This window comes from Pelophylax lessonae (assembly GCF_965119305.1).
Source record: "Pelophylax lessonae genome assembly, chromosome: 1".
Classification (NCBI taxonomy): domain Eukaryota; kingdom Metazoa; phylum Chordata; class Amphibia; order Anura; family Ranidae; genus Pelophylax; species Pelophylax lessonae.
The window spans coordinates 588,367,530-588,382,157 of NC_138768.1; the positions used below are offsets into that span (position 1 = coordinate 588,367,530).

Here is a 14,628-nt window from a genome sequence, read left to right on the forward strand (position 1 = left end):
TTTACTAACTAAGGGAAAGATTTTTGTCATTTTTGTTGGGTTTTTTTTTAACGAGTAATGGCAGCGATCTGCGATTTATTTTTTTTTTTTGCGGGATTGCGGCGGACAGATCGGACCCTTGACTGACATTTTTGACACTTTTAGGGGTACCAGTGACATTACTACAGTAATCAGTGCTCTACATATGCACTGTTACTGTAAAAATGACACTGGCAGGGAAGGGGTTAACTTTATTGGAGAGGGAGGGGTTAAGTGTGTCCCTAAGGGCGTGTTTCTAACTGTGCAGGGATGTGGCTTTACATGTAACAGTAGAGATCTACGGTCCTACATAGCAGGACCGTTAGATCTCTGCTGTTACACAGGGAAGAATGACAGGCAGCTTTGTTTACATTAGCTGCCTGCCTTTCTCCCTTCACAGCGGACGATCGCGAGTGACCGGCGGACATCGGGTCCGCCGGTCACACGCGCGGACTTGTTAGGGAACGAGCCAGGGTGGGAGGGCGCCTCCGGGGGCGTGCGCTCACCCCCTATTGGCTCACAGGCTAGTGACGTACCGGTACGTCACTTTGCCTGGCCGGGGCTGACCGCCGCAGTATATGTACTTGCGGCGATCGGCAAGCGGTTAAGAAATGTTGGCATTCTGCCTTTCATTCTTATAAGGGAACTTAGCAAAGTTGGAGGTGCCCATCTTCATATGGCTCTAAATCTCACAGCTTAGAAACTTATACTGTGGGAATCACAAGACCCCGGCAGAATCACAAGACCCCGGTGGACATTTTGATGTATAGTATGTCTATAAAACTGAAGACACAGTTACAGGTTATAAAACGGCCTTGAAATTTGAGATGGTTTGAGTGCAGTTTCAATGAATGTCAATGGACGGCATGAGTGAGAAACAAAGGGTCATAGTGTAAAAACTATTAGGGCTATGGCTTAGATGTGGACATGTTAAGTGGCAGCGGGGATAGGCAAACGTTTTGATGTAACATTTGTGTAAGTGGCCTTAAAAATGAGGGAGTGGCGGCAGTTTAGAAATTGTGGCAAGATTTCTTCGCTCCCCCCTCTAACTATTTTCAGGCCCCACTCTAATTTTGAACATTCCGCCATTCCTTCTATGCGGCCAATTTCGCCAAATTTCACCACAAAAACGGCAATATTTTGCAAACCATTCAGCGAAACCTTCCAAAAAGTAATAGCAACGTGATTGGGAACGATCCACTCGTTTCCGTATATTACTTGTCTACGTAGTGTAAAATCTGTGGGAGGAGTTAGGGCGCCAAATTTTCCCATAGGCTTTCTTCATAATGAGAATAATATATATGTGAAAGAATCGTAGGTGTTCTTGCCATAGGCAAGACCACTTAATAAAATTCCCTGCATTGCTGCCTCTATCTATGGCACTGATTTATAATAGTGCACTGACTACGCTAGTTTTTTCTGCCACCTGCCTTTAATTTAGTCAAATGTTGTTTAAAAGTGAATGACGCTCTGGGTAAATCTAAGATGGAAAAGGACCTGGGGGTACTGGTGGACAACAGGCTTGGCAGTGGCATGCAATGCCAAGCCACTGCAAGTAAAGCCAACAGAATACTGGCATGCATAAAAAGGGGATTCACTCCAGAAATAAAGAGATTATTCTCCAACTCTACAAGACTCTGGTCCGGCCACATCTAGAGTATTCCTTCCAGTTCTGGGCACCGGTCCTCAGGAAGGATGTGCTGGAACTGGAAAGAGTCCAGAGAAGGGAAACAAAAATAATTAGGGGAATGGAGGACATCCGCTATGAGGAAAGACTACAAGCACTGAATTTATTCTCTCTGGAGAAGATACGCTTGAAAGGGGATATGATCTCAATATACAAATACTGTACTGGTGATGACCCTAGAGTAAGTAACAAACTTTTCAGAGAAAGGGAATACAATAAGACACAGGGCCACTAGAGGAAAAACGGTTTAACCTTAAAATACGTAGGAGGTTCTTTACTGTCAGAGCAGTAAGGATGTGGAACTCTCTTCCACAAGCGGTGGTATCAGCAGGGCACATCGATAGTAGGGCTGAAACAACGAATCGACTAAATCGATAATAATCGATAATGAAAATCGTTGTCAATGACTTTCAATATCGATTAATTACTACGCTGATTAGTCGGTCTGCGTACAGGACTTTCCTCCCTGTCTGTCAGTGCTGTCCTCTCTGTACAAGCTGCTGTGTGCATACACTCACTGTGTTTCAGAGCGTCGCTCAGCACCCACGTGACCGCCCCCTCTCTCCTCCTTTCCTCTCCGCCGCCTTACTGATATCAGTGAGGGATTCTTAGCCCTGCAGTCAATCAGATCGAGGGAGGAGAGAGAGGAGAGCGAGCAGAGAAGCAGCAGCGGATCACGCGAGTCCCGAGCTTCACTAGAATATACAGTATTAAATAAAGAGCGCCAAAAGCCTAAGGAATATATGCTTATCCGGATAAAATACCGTATTTTCCGGCGTATAAGACGACCCCCCCCCCTAATTTTCATCTACCGGTAATACTTATACTTAGGTTACCTTGGAGATATTATACTCGGCGTATAAGACGACCCCCCATTTTTGGGGGATTTTTTTGAGGTTCAAAAGTAGTCTTATACGCCAGAAAATACAGTAGTTAATATTCCTTATAAGGTGCAATATTATAATAGAAAAATAAGTGAATAAAAACGTCAGCCAGAGATATGCAAAGGTTATGAAAAATTATAATGGTACAATTTCACTAATAAAATGGGACTTCACTCCATAATAGGGAGCATAGAAAGACTCACTATATGTGCTATAAGGACATTTTATATTCACTTATTTTTCTATTATTATAATGCACCTTATAAGGAATAATATAATAGAAAAATAAGTGAATAAAAACGTCCTTATAGCACATATAGTGGGTCTTTCTATGCTCCCTAATATTATGGAGCAAAGCCTCATTTTATTAGTGAAATTGTACTATTATAATTTTTCACATCCTTTTTATAACTCTGGTTGACATTTTCATTCACTTATTTTTCTATTATAATCTTGCACCTTATAAGAAATATTAACTATTTTATCCAGATAAGCATATATTTCTTAGGCTTTTGGCTCTGCATTGATTCTTTGTTTAATTTTGGTTTGTGGTTAGTGAAAGGCACTTTATGTAAGCTGCCATTAGGATTAAACAATTCCCTGCAATATATTGTTTATTGTGGATTGCACTGATTTATTGTTATCATATTATACAGTATATAGCGGCTTAATTAATTATAGAAATAGTGCCCCATCATTGGTGTTCCCTGGAGGAATAGTGCCCCATCATTGGTGTTCCCGGGAGAAATTAGTGCCCCGTCATTGGTGTTCCCAGGAGGAATGGTGCCCCATCATTGGTGCTCCTGGGAGAAATAGTGCCCCATCATTGGTGTTCCCGGGAGAAATAGTGCCCCATCTTTGGTGTTCCCGGGAGAAATAGTGCCCCATCATTGGTGTTCCCAGGAGGAATGGTGCCCCATCATTGGTGCTCCCGGGAGGAATAGTGCCCCATCGGTGCTCCCGGGAGGAATAGTGCCCCATCATTGGTGTTCCCGGGAGAAATAGTGCCCCATCATTGGTGTTCCCGGGAGAAATAGTGCCCCATCATTGGTGTTCCCGGGGAAATAGTGCCCCCATCATTGGTATCAATGGGAGGAATAGTGCCCTTTCATCGGTGTTGTCCGGGGGGAACAGTGCCCCATCATTGGTGTTGCCGGGGGGAACAATGCCCTATCATTGGTTTTGCCGGGGGGAACAGTGCACCATCATTGGTGTTGCCGGGGGGAACAGTGCCCCATCATTGGTGTTGCCGCGGGGGGGGGGGGGGGCAGTGCCCCATCATTGGTGTGCCCTGGGGGAAAAATGGAATATTGAGTTTTTCTTAATGATTTTATTCGATTAATCGAAACAATAACCGGCCAACAAATCTATTATGAAAATAATCATTTAGTTGCAGCCCTAATCGATAGTTTCAAAAAATGATTAGACAGTCACCTTAAAGACCACAACATACAGGGTTATACAAAGTACGGTTAACATTAAACACACACGCACATCATAGGTTGAACCGAATGGACTGATGTCTTTTTTCAACCTCCCTAACTATGTAACTATGCATGCAGTTCTCTAGCCCCCCTTTATATTTACCTAAACCCAATTTCAATCCAGTGATGTCTGCGAAGTCCCTCATTGGCTCAATGAGAGCAGCAGTAGCCAATGGCTCACACTGCTGCCAATTACAGCCAATGACAAGAGAGTTGGGGGGGCAGGGCCAAGTCCAGATGTGTGTTATTAGACACAGACCGCGAGGCTCGGGAGCGACCCTGCATGATTGCCCCTATAGCAAGTGGCTTGCTATAAGAGCACATGGTGGGGGGGGGGGGAGCCAGGGGTGCCTGCGGGGACCCCAGAAGAGGAGGATCGAGGCTGCTCTGTGCAAAATGATTGCACAGAGTAGGTAAGTATAACATGATTTTTTTTTTTTAACAAAAAAAAAAAAAATAGAATCAGTTTAATGTCAATATAAATTGAGAACAAGGTTAAAAATATATCAATGAGAGCAAGGTTAAAAATATATCAATCAAACTATCAAAAATGTATTTGAAAGATTACAAGGTATATTCATAGTTATGATGGCTACATACATAACAATCAATAAGTTTACTGTGCCACCCTGCTTTTAGATTTAGAAGTGTGTCGTGCAGGGGTGTAACTAAACAAGACATTCCTTTTATACACCGTCATAGTCAGGTAGATTCAGACAGCATAATAGTTGGTAAATCTGAAGGGCATTGCACAGAGATTGCACAACTAGTATGTGATATGTGTGTTTGGTCAGCTTTACAATAAAATGTCCCAGTGTATGCATTTTCATACCACTTACATATTTTTTGAATGCATTTTATGTGAGCACTACGTTCTGTATACCTTTTTTATCTTCCAGTTCTCGGAGTTTACCATAATTCCTACTAGACCCTTCAATGTAATTTTAAAGTGTTCCTATACACAGAACAGTAAAGTCTGTCTATGCAGTAAAGCATGCTTGTTATACTCCCTGTGGAGCCTAAGGGGTTAATCATCTGTATTGTGTAAAAAGGCCGTTTGATCTTGTAGGCACAGATCCTCTTCTTCCACTGACTCCAGAACATGTCTGGATAAGATGGAGCCTTTGGCGTCAGGCTGCACATGCTCAGTTTAGTGTGTGCTGCTAGACAGAGTATTTGTTTGTTTTCTTTCTTGGGAGGTGCATGTGATCAGCACAGGGCCAATCAGCACTCTCCAGACAGAAGCTCAGGGGTCCTGCATCCTGATAGGACAGCTCAGTGCAGTATGAAAACTCCTCCTATAAGCTTAACCCAGAACTGATAGAAGTCACAAGACTGCTATATATTGCTGATGAGAAAAGATATTTAGCAGTTTCAATTTACTAAACTAATTGCATTTCCATGTTCTGTGTACTGTGGGAGACCAGATATGGTGAATGCAGGCTCCTGGGTTTAGGAACACTTTAAGGCCACAATTTCAAATTTCACAATCAAGGAATGGGTACTAATTGTCTTCTATTCTATAAAACCCCATTATAAGTTTTTTTTTTTTTTTTTTTTTTTTTTTTTTTTTTTTTTCATAATTTACTTGCCACACAGGTAAATCATGTAATGGACACCTAAATGACCCAAATGGATTTACTAACCAGCCCAACAAGGATAATACTATAATACTATAAAACTATTTTCTAAATCTTCAATAATGGTGCCTTTTGTAAGTCATTTAAGCAGCTTTTTTACAACTATACAACTACCCCCCAGCGCTATCCAGCTGCGACCTTCTTCTTTTCTGGCAGCACTTGGCCCAGTGTCGCCATGTTTTGCTGTGATGTCATCGAAAGACTGCAGGCCGTTCCCGGTTCAGCCAGTGCACCTCCAGATGATGCGATGATAGGTCCACCCCCTCCTTTCCTGAATGAAAGGCTATGCCTCATGGGATATATATTGTAAATATGCCAGGTGGCAAAGGGAGCACAGTGGATGTCATTCATCTAGGTGATTGATGTGCAGGAGGGATGTGGCTGGTCAATTTCCAAAAAAAAAAAAGAAATTAAGAAAATAAAAAAAAGCTCCCTATTCATCTAGTAAGACCTGAGGAGGGGTGAAGGTGAAGTTTTGGAGGGTGAAGATCTGCTTTAAGCAAAACTTACAGTACAGTATGTACTGTGTATTTGTATTTTAGTTTTTTGCCTTTTCTTTAGCAGACAAAGAGAAAATAATTATGACAAGAGTAGAGGTGGGGCTGGACATGTTTGTTGATAGCTAATATAGAATGTGTTTGGGCATACTGTACATTAAAATTTCCAGTGGATATTTGTTTCACCAACATGTGAAGATTTTATTTTCTTGTGACCTCCAACAAATATCCAAAAGGTTTTCCTTTTTATTCCAGTAGTAGACCTATTTATGATCAGAAACCTAAGGCTATAAGCAATGCAAAACGGGAATATACCTAGGATATGTTACTAAATACAAAAAATTTTGAACTGTCAAGAAAATGACCAGTGACCTAATTTTACTTTGCTGTCCTGATGACCCTCATTTTTTTTTCTGTCTTCTAATTAGCTTAATGATGGAGGGAAGGCTGCTAAAGCAAATATCGGAATTGGTGATGTAGTTCTTACTATTGATGGCATAAGCACCGATGGAATGACTCATTTAGAGGCACAAAACAAGATCAAGGCATGCACTGGATCATTGAGTTTGACTTTGCAAAAGTGAGTATTAACTTAACCTTATTTCACTATAGTATGCAACATAAATTAAGGCGTGACGTGGGATAATGAAACCCACAAGGCCCTTTACAAATATCAGCTGAAAATATTGCATAAAGTAGTATGCATTTGACTGGAATACACCCAGAAGAGCGTAAAAAAAATCTCCAGCTAGTATTCTTCGAAGTAAATACTTATGTTCCATACATACTTTATATATTCCATAAGTGTCTATGTAGTATAGTGCTGATAGTGGTCCTGAGTGATCACAGCCTCACATTCTAGTGAAGTGAGCAGGAAACATTACTGTATTTTATCTGCCCTGTAGATGCTGTAATATATGACATATGTGTCTGTGCAGTTTAGTGGTCAAATCACAATGACCAATCACAGCCTAGCATGGAGTGATCCAGAACCATTACTGCTAATTATGTGTAGTTTACATGCCATATGTTTCTGTACTGTACATTGTTCCCAATACTCCTAACCAATCAGACTTGTAGTCCCAACCAATCATATACTTACTGTGTATCAATGTGATTATCGTACTAGTATTTCCCAATCTTCTTTGAATAATGTAGTGGGTAACTAAAATTGATAGATTTCTAGTTTAGTCACCAAAGTGTTCTTTTTTTTTTTTTTTAAAACTGACCTAAAGAAAACATTACATGTGTATATAAGATGCAAAGATCTGTACAAATGGGTAAAAGATTCAGGAGTCCATTAAAATATATATTCTGAAGTAGAGGGAAGATTCATTGATAAATTAATTTATACATAAGTAGACAAATGTATTTCTACTCATTCAAAGGCCACGTGCCTTTGTGAGAAAGAAATCCCCTGTTACAATGTAATGTGCTTATAAAATAAGCTTTGTTTTAAATCTCTAACATTTTGCACGTTGCTAACCTCACCTGAACTGAAACATTCCTTCCCCAATCTAGACTGAATTTACTTAGACCAGGCAGTTATATTGCATGTTATTTATAGACCTTATGGCTATGTCACATCACCACAGGGTAAGCTTAGTCTGAGAAACGGGTGCCCCCATGTCATCGTAAAGCAAATATCAAGATATTTGGTCCTTGGCCCTAGTTACAGCATTGGACCATTTACTTATGCTTCTATAAATATAAAATAAAGAGCTAAAGTTGCGCCAGAACCTTTTTTTGTGCAGTCCGTGATGAACTACATCCATCTGATTCTGCTGAGCATCTATAATAAATTCTTTCATTTATTTCTTCAACCACATCATGGAATTCCTTTTAGAGTAAGAGGCTGCTTCCCACATGGTTTCCTTTCCCTTTACTATTTTTGTATTCTTTCCTTTTTATAGTCTACTGAACTACTTTTTACTGCAGTGTTGACAATAGATTGTGTTATCTATTCAGTTTCCTTTTACTTGTCTTTTCTTTCCTTGGTTAATTGTATCAGCAGTCTGTGTATAGCCTGGTACACACTAGCAGTTTTTTTTTTTTTTTTGGTCAACCCAGCGGGCTGAATAAAAAAAAACAAAAAAAAAAACAAAGGAGCTTGGGAGGAGATCCTGTACTAATAATCTGATGTTAGTCCAGCGATCTCGCTGAGCTATTGTGTTCTGACGGGGGGATGCCACAAGAGAACACCTATGGACATGAGCTCTTGTATAGATTATGAAAATTTCAAAAGGTGACCACAACTAATGCTTGCTGTAAGGCTCCATGCACACAGGGCGTCATAAAAACGAGCTCCAAAGCTGTTTATTAACGCCGGGAAAAAGCAGCTGTAAAAACGTGCTTTCAGTAGCTTTTTCCATTAGCGTTATTGCACGTTTTGGCCACAGTAGCTTTTAGCAGCGTTTTTTCTGCCTCCATTCAAAATCAATGGTTCCCTATGGTTCCCTATCCATTCAAAATCCATACCAGGCCCTTATCCGAGCATGCAGCCCGGCAGGCCAGGAAAGGGGAGGGGACGAGCGAGCGGCCCCACCCCCCCTGGACCATACCAGACCACACGCCCTCAACATGGGGGGTGTGGGTGCTTTGGGGCAGGGGGGGCTCTGCACCCCCCCACCTCAAAGCACCTTGCCCCCATGTTGATGAGGACAAGGGCCTCATCCCCACAACCCTGGCCGGTGGTTGTGGGGGTCTGCGGGCAGGGGGCTCATCGGAATCTGGAAGCCCCCCTAGATCCCGGACCCCCTCCCTATGTGAATGGGTATGGGGTACACTGTACCCCTACCCATTCACCCCATAAAAGGCAGTGTGTGTAAATAACGACAGGAGACGTTTTGGAAAGTTTATTAAAAATCTTCATCGGTCTTCTCCCTCTCCGGTCTTCTGCTCTTTTGCTGTCCTCTCTTCTTGTCTTCTCCTCTCCGTTCTTCTGCTCTTTTGCTGTCCGCTCTTGTTGTCTTCTCCTCTTCGGTCTTCTGGTCTTTTGCTGTCGGCTCTTCTTCTTCCTCCGGTCCTCCTCCAACGACGCCTCCGGTGATTATGCCGGTCTCTGCAGCTTATTATATAGCCATTAGGGGCGTGGCCGCCAGATGACGTCATCGGGAGACCCTGCCCCCTTATGTCACAGATGACGTAATCTGTGACATAAGGGGGTGGGGTCTCCCGATGACGTCATCTGGCGGCCACGCCCCTAATGGCTATATAATAAGCTGCAGAGACCGGAGACCGGCATAATCACCAGAGACGTCGTCGGAGGAGGACCGGAGAAAGAAGAGCCGACACCAGAAGACCAGAAGACTGAAGAGGAGAAGACAACAAGAGCGGACAGCAAAAGAGCAGAAGACCGGAGAGGAGAAGACAAGAAGAGAGGACAGCAAAAGAGCAGAAGAACAGATGAAGATTTTTAATAAACTTTCCAAAACGTCTCCTGTCGTTATTTACACACACTGCATTTACATAGGGAGGGGGTCCGGGATCTGGGGGGCCCCCTTGTTAAAGGGGGCTTCCAGATTCTGATGAGCCCCCTGCCCGCAAACCCCCACAACCACCGGCCAGGGTTGTGGGGATGAGGCCCTTGTCGTCATCAACATGGGGGCAAGGTGCTTTGAGGTGGGGGGTGCAGAGCTCCCCCTGCCCCAAAGCACCAACACCCCCCATGTTGAGAGCATGTGGCCTAGTATGGTCCAGGGGGGGTGGGGTCGCTCGCTCGTCCCCTCCCCTTTCCTGGCCTGCCGGGCTACATGCTCGGATAAGGGTCTGGTATGGATTTTGGGGGGGACCCCACGCCGTATTTTTCGGCGTGGGGCTACCCTCAAATTCCATACCGGACCCGAAGGGCCTGGTTTGGAACCTGGGGGGAACCCCACGCCGTTTTTTTCCCCATTTTGGCGTGCAGTTCCCCCTCATGATTCTCACAGCGCAAGTCGCATCATCCTGATCCGACTTGCGGTGCGACTTCCATTCAAATCAATAGGCTCCCATAGGGAACCATTGATTTTGAATGGAAGAAAAAAATGTATAACGTGGCTTAAGGCACGTTAAGCAACGTTATGCAGCCTTTAGCAGCGTCAGACGTTTTTACAGCTTGACGCTGCAGCTCCAGAACGCACAGTTCCTGGGTTTTTTTTGGAGCTGTAAAACACCTATGCCACTTGGAGCTCCTAAAAGCTCTATGTGTGCATGAGGCCATAGAATAATATGGATGGGCATTCTGCAGCTGCAAAAAAAATGTCTGACGCTGCTAACAGCAGCTCCAAAAACGTCCAGTGTGCATGAGGCCTGAAGCTTTTGTGATTTGTCCCCAATGTCTGTTATTTTCAACAAGGAAAACAGTTTTTTGTTTGTTCCTTCCTTCCAACCTGCACCTGAAAAAAAATTACTTAAATTAAACAAGCAAAATTGTGTTTGCTGATCCTTTATAAAAAAACACCCTGTATGTTAAAGGTTTCTCTACTTTACATTATATCACATATTCCAAAACTGATTTATCAGTATGAGGCCCCGTTCACATTTGAGCATCTCTACTTGCTGGATGTGGAATTATATCTGAATACCAGCGGACAGTGCTTTGTACAGGTCCAGCTGCTGCAAATGTCTGCATCTACCTGTACATCCAACCACAGGAATCCAGTGGATTCTTTCCAAGCTGGAACATTTTTGTAGACCTTAGAATACATCATGCTTGCTGTGTGTTTATATTTGCAAACTTGTTCATCACATATTAATTGTGTCTTCAAAAAAAGTTGTTTCTTATTTCTATTTTTTTTTTTTTTTTTACCCTTTATGTCAACTATATTCCTAGTATATAATCTAAAGTTATTTCAATAGTTTCATTACATTAATAAAATGTAAAGCAGACCCTGAAAATGCTGTGCCATTGATCTTGTGATTCTGCAATAAAAGGTGTATTCAATTTTAGAACTAAATTGTGACTTATAACATCTGGCACCAAAAATAGCCATGCAAGTCATCTCCCTGACCCTTATTCCTACTACTGTAACTCTACAATCTGTGCCTTGCAGATGCATGTTTTTCACTTCTGTAAGATGCCCTATACGCAACAAACATGGCAAAGAAGCTCATGCTCCTTTTGAACTTCAAACAAAAACCGCTCTTCTTGCATGGCACATGATTTTAAGTGTTCACAAGCTACACCAGTGTGAATGCAAGCTTATGCTCATCATGCACATGGCACTTGTCATGCTTTTGCTCCCAAAACAATCAAAAGGATCACAGCAACCTACAGCTAGTGTCAAGCGGTTTATTGTTTGAAACTGTTTACTGTAAATTGCTTTGATTCATTTGCTTGTTTTTGCAATCGAAGCTTGCTTGAAAGTGGTTGAAATTGCTTCATGTATGGCAACCCTAACACTAAAAGCAGAAATGTAAGGGGAAGTTCCACTTCTTGGCATCCCCCCCCTCCTCTTTAAGTATTGTCACTTTTTGGGGCAGATTGAGTTTGACAGACTGCAAGCATCTGAGCTACATGAGTTTCCATTGCCCTCTTCCCACAGCTAAATGCCACAGCCACATGCATCAGGATATAATGATCAGTTTGCATGGGGTTAAAAAGTGCTGGATTTACATTTTTTTTTAAGCTAAATGGAGCTAGGTTTTAAAAATGAATATTAGTGTCCACTTCATTGGGCTTATATAAACTAAAAGAATTCACTTTGTAAACACACCCTTGGGTAAACTTTTGTTTATATTAAAAATGATAGAAAATTATTTGAAAGATGTGTTCTATATAGTGAACCAAAGGTGTCTGTGAAACGGCCATAAGAAAAATAGCGATGATGCTGTTTTTAGAGAAGTCCTATTTCATTCCTCAGCCAGTCACCAAAACAGGAAGTGAGGATAAAAACTGTAACAAAGCCCCAGATGGCAATAAAACCGTAAAACTTTAGAGGGCTTCTAACCTTTCCCCTTTCTGTAAAAAAAAAAAAATATATATATATATATATATATATATATATATATATATATATATATATATATATATATATATATATATATATATATATATATATGCATTTCAAAAAATGTATTTATTTTAATAATTCAATTCAAAAAGTGAAACTCGTATATTGAATAGATTCACATAGTGATTTATTTCATTTCTTTTAATTTTGACAAATATGGCTTTCAGGTAGTGAAAACCAAAAATTCAGTATCTGAGAAAATTAGAATATTGTAAAAAAGTTCAATAATGTAGACCCATGGTGTCACATTCTAATCAGCTAATTAACTCCAAACACCTGTAAAGGTTTCCTGAGCCTTTCGTTCTGGTTCAGTAGGTTACACAATCATGGGGAAGACTGCTCAGTCCTTGACACCCTCCACACTTGCTAAAGAAGCTGCCTGTTCAGAGTGCTGTATCCAAACCTACTCATGGAAAGTTGAGTGTAAGGAAAAGTGTGGTAGAAAAAGGTGCACAAGAAGCTGCAGCCTTGAGAGCACTGTGAAGCTAAGGCCTTTCAAGAATTTGGAGGAGATTCACAAGGAGTGGACTACGGCTGGTGTCAGTGCTTCAAGTGCCACCACACACAGACGTATCCAGGATGTAGGCTACAACATCAGAAGCATCTTATCTGGGCTGTTGCTCAGTTGTCGAAAGTCCTCTTTTCGAGTTAAAGTGAAATTTTGCAAATCCTTTGGAAATCAAAGTCCTAGAGTCTGGAGGAAGAGTGGAGAGACACAGAATCCAAATTGTATGGGGTCCAATGTGAAGTTTCCACAGTCCATGATAATTTGGGGAGCCATATCATCTGCTGGTGTTATCATAGGTAAAAAGGCGCTGGTAATCTTAATATATCACGTGTTATAAAAATTAATAGGTGATTTAAAGTGTAATATATGTGATTAAAAATTGCTACAAATATATATATGATCTACTATTGGTGCAATTAGCAAAGAAAAGTGCATACCAGTGCAATTTCAATTCAGAAGTGTTTGTGCTTCTCAAAGTAAATTAATCCACAAAGGTGTGGATCAGTGAACCAATAAATAGATATATAAAGAATTCCATACAAAAATCACATAAGAATATATAAAAATATAAATATATAAATGTGCTCCAAGTAGTGTTTAAAAGTCCAGGCAATAGCATGCAATCAAAATTGTGCTTGGTGGATTCTTATTAATCCCTTCAGACTGCCTGAGGACGCTCGTTAAGCGAAATGCATTGTGGTCAATGCTAACCCGGAAGTAACACACAGAGGCATTCGGAACAGAGGCTGGGATACACATCCACCGCTGCAATACAAAGAAAGGGGGAAAGGAGATACAGGGTGCTGCAGATCCCCGGAGAATATCTTCCTAAGACCCAAAAAAACGATTTTGTACTGCCGAATTGCCCAGTGCCAGGAGGGCACAACAAATAGTAAGAGGCTAATTGTCACCTTATAGTGTATGTTTTTTGGAGAATAAAACAGTATTTCACTATTGGAGGCTATTTGTTCTTCTATATCTTTATGTGTATGGGGGGACTACATGGTCCAACTCGAGTAATATAGGAGCCAGAGATCCAAGCAATCGAGGAGAGGTCTGATCCACCCAATAAAGGGATCACAGGCGTTGGGGGTCCTTGTGACCTGCTGCTAGCTGGTAAGAGGCCACGGTTGTCACATCCCAGCACCTGGAGCACTGTGAATGGATTAATAAGAATTCACCAAGCACAATTTTGATTGCATGCTATTGCTTGGACTTTTAAACACTACTTGGAGCACATTTATATATTTATACTTTTTTATATATTCTTATGTGATTTTTTTATATATCCTTATGTGATTTTTGTATGGAATTCTTTATATATTTATTTATTGGTTCACTGATCCACACCTTTGTGGATTAATTTACTTTGAGAAGCACAAGCACTTCTTAATTGACGGTTGTCACATCCCAGCACCTGGAGCACTGTGAAGGGATTAATAAGAATCCACCAAGCACAATTTTGATTGCATGCTATTGCCTGGACTTTTAAACACTACTTGGAGCACATTTATATATTTATATTTTTATATATTCTTATGTGATTTTTGTATGGAATTCTTTATATATCTATTTATTGGTTCACTGATCCACACCTTTGTGGATTAATTTACTTTGAGAAGCACAAACACTTCTGAATTGAAATTGCACTGGTATGCACTTTTCTTTGCTAATTGCACCAATAGTAGATCATATATATATTTGTAGCAATTTTTAATCACATATATTACACTTTAAATCACCTATTAATTTATATAACACGTGATATATTAAGATTACCAGCGCCTTTTTACCTATGATATATACCTATTTATTGTTTTATTACAATTAAAAGGGCAGCAGGTTCAACAATCTTTTATTTAAAGGGCCAGGCGCCTTCTCTTTTCTTTTTATCTGCTGGTGTTAGTCCACGTGTTT

The 14,628-nt window shown here is 41.1% G+C and overlaps 1 protein-coding gene across 1 annotated transcript in view; it reads left to right on the plus strand.

Annotated features, from left to right (window-relative positions):
* The window catches only part of LOC309544253 (PDZ and LIM domain protein 5-like), a 318,724-nt gene that overhangs the window by 70,682 nt on the left and 233,414 nt on the right, over nt 1–14,628 (plus strand). Inside the window, exon 2 of the mRNA XM_082243155.1 lies at nt 6,639–6,790. Coding sequence (XP_082099281.1) covers nt 6,639–6,790 — 152 coding nt within the window. The remainder of the gene's footprint in view (nt 1–6,638; nt 6,791–14,628) is intronic.